Source organism: Mizuhopecten yessoensis, unplaced genomic scaffold, assembly GCF_002113885.1.
Source record: "Mizuhopecten yessoensis strain PY_sf001 unplaced genomic scaffold, ASM211388v2 scaffold10939, whole genome shotgun sequence".
Classification (NCBI taxonomy): domain Eukaryota; kingdom Metazoa; phylum Mollusca; class Bivalvia; order Pectinida; family Pectinidae; genus Mizuhopecten; species Mizuhopecten yessoensis.
Window position 1 is genome coordinate 112,732 of NW_018408797.1, and position 8,164 is coordinate 120,895.

Below are 8,164 nucleotides of genomic sequence, written 5' to 3' on the forward strand. Positions count from 1 at the left end.
TATACTTACAAAATCTTTCAGGAACACATCGGCACACGTCATTGAGATAAACTTTTGGCAACTCTACGGTGTCATTACAAAATCTGAAAGTATACTGTCTACTGTTGCCAATCACTGTGCTCTCCACATAGCTCTTCGGGGAATAGTACGGAATCCTGTTACATTGTAGTGAGGAGTAACACAGAAAAAGATTTAAGAATGTTTCGATCATTTTATATAATGTCTTGATCGAAGTCGAAGAAAACGAAATAGATTAAGCCAACACTCAATAAGATATTATTGTAGACACGAGCCGAAAAACGTCCTCCTGTGATATTTAGCTCTTCTTAACCATCACTTTATCTCAGGCCGAAACTGTGCTTGACATAAGACGGGATGGCTTAATAAATCCCCTGACCAGGCCATGCGAAACTGATATAAGACGTCAGAGCAGAGAGCGTGGAAATGATTGACACTTTTTAACGCCCCATTACCACTGAAACAATCAATATACGCAGGAGACATGGGCTGACGCGAGTTGTATTAACGTTAAACATGCTACCTGTTAAATAACGTTTGTATATCAGTGAACCTGTATTTACATATCATTGTATTTATGCTTGATAAATGCGTAAGTTTTGTAAAATTTGTATGACCTTAATGCATATACCGAAGCTGGAAATTTCCAAAAGGATATTGAGGAATTAAATTCCAACATTGTTGAAATTAAGTGGTGATATCTAATATGTCATCTTAATGTTTAAAAAAGTAGTGTACACTTTAGCTTTATTTCAAATACATCAGAATTAATATTTTGTTAAATCGTTTGAAAGTGCTCTTGGCTGAGGTTACTGTTTTTGACAAACAGTTTTAATGTAAACAGTAGTTAATAAAAAGACGTGGCGTCTTAATGAACCCATCTTATTCACATGAAACATGTAAATACTTTAATGTAAGCCATTACATTTTATTTGATGAAACGGGCTGCATCATCTTTTTTAAAAGATTAAATACGAACTAAAGAAGTATTTATTTTAGCGTATTATGACAAACATTGTAAAATAACATATTTTTACATATAAGTAGGAAACTTCAAAAGGAACGAGCCATACTGTTTTCCCTATCGACGTAAACACATCACGTCATTTTATTCATATTACTTGTAACGTTTCCATGGGTGTTATTACAAATATAGGTTACAATCACTAGGTTGCTGTCGTGGGTGTTATAACAATTATAGGTTACAATCACTAGGTTGCTGGCTTGGATGTTATTACAAGTATAGGTTACAATCACTGGGTTGCTGTCTTGGATGTTATTACAATTATAGGTTACCATCACTAGGTTGCTGTCGATGCACAATTAAACCAGATTTTGGTTTTTGATAGTAGTATTATGATTCTTTGCATTAGTGCTCATAATTTTAATTTTATTAAAAGTGTATTCTATGATTTATTTGACTAAATAAGACCCAAACAGAGTCTGTTGAATTCAAGGTCGTTGATTCGATTCTGACAGTTTGCAAAATGGGGCTGTACCACTAATCCTGCAACGACTTGAGTATAATATAATATGGGCTGTTTATTACAGTCTTGTGCCGAAGTAAATAAATAAACAATCTTTTAAAACATTTATATAGCGCCCTTTATAATTTGTAAAATTACGCCAAGGCGTTTTACAACACATGAATAACTCTTACAGTGACAGTTATAAATTTAGCAGATAAAAGGCATACCAATCAGCATTATGCATTAAATAACAAGACATTTATCTCAATATGCATATAGATAAATATATAAACTACATGTTATGACTTGTTTGGCACTTTATATAAGCTATTGGTAAAGCGGATTCTTAACAAGCTGAAAACATCTACAAACAATATCCAGCATTTACGCACACACAGCACAAACAGTGAAGGTAGGCCTCATGTATGGGGTGCAAATAAATATGTACTTCACTTCCTGTGTTTTTGAATGAGGCAGAATTGAAGGACGGCTTGGCAAAAAATGTTTTGAAGAATATACTTGTCAATGTGTCCTTAATATACATGAAAACAACACAGTCAGTGTTTCTGAGTAACCGCTCGATTGTAGACGTGACCGTTTGTTAGGGAAACAATGTAACTGCATTTCAAAATAATGATGTTCTGCTAGTGTACAAATGTATCAACGGATTAAGACATGGGCACAATAACAAATGTTGTTTTGATAAGGGTCATGTTTGGTAAAAGGTGTCAATGCAAGCTTATAAAATGTAGAAAAATTTAGAGAGATGCAGGTCGATGACGAGTATGTGTGAAATCCAAACGGTAAATATGAACGTTTCTTGTGTGGTATGAGCATGGACGTTTTGGTTATGCTCATAAGAATGTCACTAATCCGGTTTTTCATTTTGAGGACGTGCCTTTACTTGAATATGACCTATGGAGGTTGTCAACGATGGGAAAGAAGATGCTAGAGCTTCCGGAACACCTGGTCTTATTGTTCTTGTTCTATTTCAAGGATCTCAGTATGGATTTTTCTTTTGTTCACATGATAGAATCAGAGTTAATTATGATATTGTTTACACTTTAGTATTATATTTTTTTGGAAAGGAAAAAATATGAAAAAAAATAAAAAATCAAGCTTGTAACTCATAGTGGACACTTTATGCAAATTGGGGGAAATTGAACGGACCACTGACGTCTTTAACGTTTAAAATACAAATAAGGAGGTTATAACTGTATCTTACAATTTGTTATGCTTCACGTATGGTAGTTGTTTTTGTTATTGCGTGAGATTTCCTGATGAAGATTGAGGAGATTGATATTATTACATGTTATATAGATTTAGTGTTTCTAAGTTAAATACGCAATGATTCAGATGTGTTTCTTTGGACCATGTCCATGACGTATTCTGCAACTGTTGAGGACTTATCAACTTGATGTGACCACACACAAACAGCATGCATGCGTATTTCCGTCTCGTGTTCACGTGTCAGAGAAGGGAAACGTGATTTGTGCATCCTTTAAAATACATACACCAATCCGTGCACGGAACACATGAACGTATTAAGGCATTACGTGTTTTTTTTTTAGATACGCTAGAAACAAAATTCCTGGAATGTGTCCATTAGCACACATTATCCATCTCCATTGAATGTAAATAATCGTTCATGATCACCGATCACTTCCCTCTACTTGATTTACCTTATCGAAATGTACTTGGTGACCTACATATCTATGTTTTATTATATACCTGTTTAACTTTAATCTCCTGATTTCTCAGTCCATATTATGCTGCACCTTGTACCACAAACGTGTTTGAATGTTGTATGACTAAGCTCAACTAGATAGCCATATTGGTTGAGAAAGTAATATGATAAGATAAAAATATAAAATTCATATCAATAAGCCTGATTAAAGACAGATATCGACTTTGAATACAAGTCTTAGATTCGTTGCAGACAGATATGTCTCGAAACTAAGTCAGTGCTGAAAATAGGCCGGCGTTGATAATTTAACAGTCTTTACATATTTGTAAGGATTGTTACCTGCACAAAAAAAAATATGTAACACAAAAAACAATGTTCAACCCGTTTATATATATATAGTTATGATTTCATATCATTTTCATATAAAAATCTTCATATGAAGACGTTTTCTGTAATTGATTGTATAAGGAAATCGTACAAATCTCTTAAATAAAGAAGGACGATATATATCGTTTATTGTTAGCTAGATAAGGAAACTATTACATACAGATTAACTTTACCGAGATCGCCGTCAATTACGTTTTGTATGTCTGAGTGCTAAATGGGTGTTTACTAGATGTTCAGGCGACTGGAATATTTCCGTGATACATGTGTTTACGGTCTATTTTAGGGTTACCTCCTGTTGTTTTTAACCAACTCAGTCGTCGTCATTACAGTTGTATTTTGATTTAGTATTCGCTTAAATTGTAATATATATAAGGTAACTTAGTATTTTCACATTTATCTAGATATGTTTATTTAGTTTTATTTTGGAGATTCTATTTTGTACTAATCTGTACTTGTTACAAACAAACAACAGGAACAGACTGTGTTTGATCACACCCTGTCCTACGTCACACGGAACTATGATAAACCCCAAGGCAATCACGATAATCAATGAAGATTGGATGTCACGTACTCAGAATCAATTTTAAAGAAAGGTTAAGTATGAAATTGTATTTTATGTTTCACTCTACACTATCTCTGCAGTGGTCATTGGGGTATCGCTTCATAAATATAACATAAATCAAGTTGTCATTTCATGGGAACTCATAAATGATTTTTATAACAAACATAATTTTTATTATAAAATAAATAGAAAAAATAGAAAAGCGGTATCATATTTTGTAACTTTTGTAACCAGGAATGCGAGGGTGGTGATTTATATAATAAAAAATGTAGATACATATTCATTATTACTAATGATAACCGTAGTGGACCTCCTTGCATAACTCCAGGTTAAGTAACAAAATGACAGATAAATGTAACAGGCGAACGTTATTTTGAAAATGAATTGTGAAAGTGTACAGTGTATATAATTATTGCTATTTTGATACTAAATATGTCATATTGGTATACATAAAGTAAGCGTAGTGATACTTTTGATTACGTAAACATGCAAAATGTTCACAAAAATCAAAATATAACCAGCATTGTCAACCTGCCTACATGTATGTGTAGCTTCTTTAAACAAATTCCATATATATCTTCTGTCTACAGAGCTATTTTTATGTAATACAAGAAGAAGTTGTTTGTTTGACACATTTGACCCCTTAAACCTCTGTGACTTTGAAAGAAGGTCAATGCTTTTTTCGGTCTCAAACTTGTTAGGCTCCACCCCAAGAAGCTTCCAGCCAAACATTAATGATTCTATACCTTTAGTTCTTCAGAAGAAGCCATTTGAAGCGTTTGACACATTTGACCCCTGTGACATTGAAAGTATGTTGAGGTAATTTTCATTCTCAAACTTTGTCGGGCTCTTTTCCAGGAAGCCACCAGCCAAATATGAAGGTTCTATACCTTTAAGTTCTTCAGAAGAAGTTCGTTTTAAGCGTTTGACATATTTGACAACTGTGACCTTGAAAGTAGGTCAAGGTCATTTTCATTCTCAAATTTTGTCAGACTCTATAACAGGGAGCCACCAGCCAAATATGAACACTCTTTACCTTTCAGTTCTTCAGAAGTCGTTTTAAGTGTTTGACACATTTGACACATGTGACCTTGAAAGTAGGTCAAGGTCATTTTCATTCTCGAACTTTGTCAGGCTCTATCACAGGGAGCCACCAGCCAAATATGAACACTCTTTACCTCTCAGTTCTTCAGAAGTCGTTTTAAGTGTTTGACACATGTGACCTTGAAAGTAGGTCAAGGTCATTTTCGTTCTGAAACTTTGTCGGGCTCCTACCAATGAAGCTTTCAGCCAAATATCATGACTTTTGGCATGTCCATTCTTCAGAAGAAGTTGTTTAAAGGAAAAAGTTGAAGGACGACGGACGCCGCACCATGACATATGCACGTGAGCTAAAAATGTAAAGCAAGGATCCGATAAAGAATCACTAAATTCCCTCGTTGTGACGTACATATGTATTTTCTTGCTGGTTGGTCAAAATAATTTCTTCAACAAAGAAATAAGAAGTAAATACCCCGTTTTCTTTTTCTCTTCATAGCAATATTCGTGACGTCTTTTGGAGTCTGCTTGTAAAGGTGTAACTAATATTGCAACATTTATGCACATACATTAATTAGACAATGTGTTTCTCTTAAATATAAAGATATCTCTTTCCTGGAAGCTTGGCTCTTATTTTGACTTTGGCTTAGTTTCGTTTGTAATTCCCGTGAATAATTTGTTTATCAATGCATTTTTCTCGTCGCTCAAAAGTGTTTTTTTATGAATTTATTAGTTATATTTGCTGTAGATAATATTATTGAACAAGTGTTTATAACCGCTTTTTTCTTATTTATCAAATAGGCAAAAACATAATTTATCTTTCAGTACAGTGTTGTTGTGAGCAAGATTTGTGTCTTCATTCAGCTCACATTATTGTTCCGAACTTTTGATACGCTTCAACATTCTATAAACGCAGTATAGAAACATGTAACAAATATGATCGTTTCTTATGAAGTCATCCATTTCCCTAGACGTCTTGTATCAGTCCACATAGCACGAGACTTTTTATACTTTATACACAAACTGACACCACAAAAATGACAAAGTATCTCTTCCTTCTTTTTAAAGCGTGCAATATATATTCTGAATGCTTTTGATCATCGATGCTAAAATTTCGAAAGCAGTATAAAAATGTATAATGACATGGGTGTTGTCTAATTTACAATGAAAGCACGATTGTTTTTTTGGAGTGAATCACTACATCCAGTGTAAAACTGTTTTATTTTTTGCAAATTTTGTTCACTCGTGCGCATTGCTACAACAAACCACCTGTTTTTTTAACCTTACCTTTCAAGTAACATGCTTGGATCGCAAATGTATATTATATAGGCACGGTGGTCTAGTGGTAGGACGCCGGGCTCGTGACCGAAGTGTTGCGGTTCGAGTCATGGCACGGCACAGTGTTGTATCTTTGAGCAAAATACTTTACTCCGCTTGTTCCAGTCTACTCAGCTGTAAATGAGTACGTGGTTGGGCAGTGCTAGAATTGTTGAATGCTAGCTGTTAGCGCAGAAATGGCAGCTCCGCCTGTGTGCTCCCCAGGGTGTTGAGAAAGATATTGGCTGGTTGCAAAGTCCCTATAACCACGGATAATTATTTGCGAACCACTTTGAAACGACCTACGGTCTAGGTAGTGATAAAGCGGTATATAAGAACCTCGAATTATTATTATTATATACTATATAAGTTCTCCTTTAATTGTTTTAATTAGGGCCCCGTATCGGAGATACGGGTGCCCTATAGTAATCACTCTGTCTGTCTGTCCGTTCACAAATTTTGTTCCTGGCTGATAAATTTAGTATTTATTGACCGATGTACATGAAACTTGGTCAAGATGTTCAGTTTATAAAAATATACATTGAGGTAAAAAGTCAAGGTCAAAGGTCAAGGTCATTAGGTTCAAAGGTCAAGGTCAAATTTTACATCTTTTCACTGATGAACATTTTGGTATGACATTATGAAGCAAAGTTGATCTGAATTAAACAAGGAGTCAACTGACCAAAGGTCAAGGTCATCGGGTCAGGGGTCAAGGTCAAATTTTGTAGCTTTTCACTGGTGAACATCTCGCTATGACACTATGGAGCAAAGTTGTTCGGAATTAAACAAAGAGACAAACTGAGGTAAAAAGTCGAGGTCAAAGGTCAAGGTCAATAGATTCAAAGGTCAAGGTCAAATATTCCATCTTTTCACTGATGAACATGTTGTTATGACATGATGAAGCGAAGTTGATCAGAATTAAACAAGGAGTCAACTGACCAAAGGTCAAGGTCATTGAGTCAAAGGTCAAGGTTACTTTTTGTATATTTTCACTGGTGAACATTTTGCTATGACACTTTGAAGCAATGTAGCTCAGAATTAAACAAGGAGTCAATTGACTAAAGATCAAGGTCACTAGGTCAAAGGTGAAGGTTAAATTTTGTATTTTTCCCTGATGAACATTTTGTTATGACATTATGAAGCAATGTTGTTCAGAACTTAACACAGAGTCAACTGACCTTAGGTCCAGGTTACGGGGTCCAAAGGGTCAAGGTCAAGTTTTGTATTTTTCACTGATGAACATTTTGTTATGATATTAAGGAGCAAAGTTGGTCGGAAATAAAGAATAAGTCAACTGACCAAAGATCAGGGTCAGTGGGTTAATGGTCAATGTCATTTGGGTCCAAAGGTAAAAGACAAAGTGGATCTCTGACTTTGACCCTGGCTCTTGATGGAGGAGGTATATAAGGTGAAATAAAACAAATCAAAGCTAACAAATGAGTATTGCACCAGTATTTACATTTCTGTTAGCCAAGCAAATATGGAGGTGGAAGGAAACAAGACTCACATCATAGTACATGTAAAATGTATATTTTGCTTTCTTGCGATTCTTTTTGAAGTCCAAATATCAAATGTCAAGCTCACAGCTATATGGGCAGATTGCTTCTTGATGATTATGGGGGATATATTGCCACAAGACGGGGCCCTTACTGACCTGTCAGTGTTCTAGTTTACAAAGTAGATGTA

The 8,164-nt window shown here is 34.9% G+C and overlaps 1 protein-coding gene across 4 annotated transcripts in view; it reads right to left on the reverse strand.

Moving 5' to 3' along the window:
• Window positions 1–370, reverse strand: part of LOC110463891 (aggrecan core protein-like) — a 36,434-nt gene extending 36,064 nt beyond the window's left edge. For all 4 annotated transcript variants that reach the window (XM_021518813.1, XM_021518812.1, XM_021518811.1 and 1 more), the window contains exon 1: window positions 10–370. In XM_021518813.1, coding sequence (XP_021374488.1) covers window positions 10–211 — 202 coding nt within the window. In that variant the 5' untranslated portion in view covers window positions 212–370. The remainder of the gene's footprint in view (window positions 1–9) is intronic.
• Window positions 371–8,164: the final 7,794 nt, after the last annotated feature.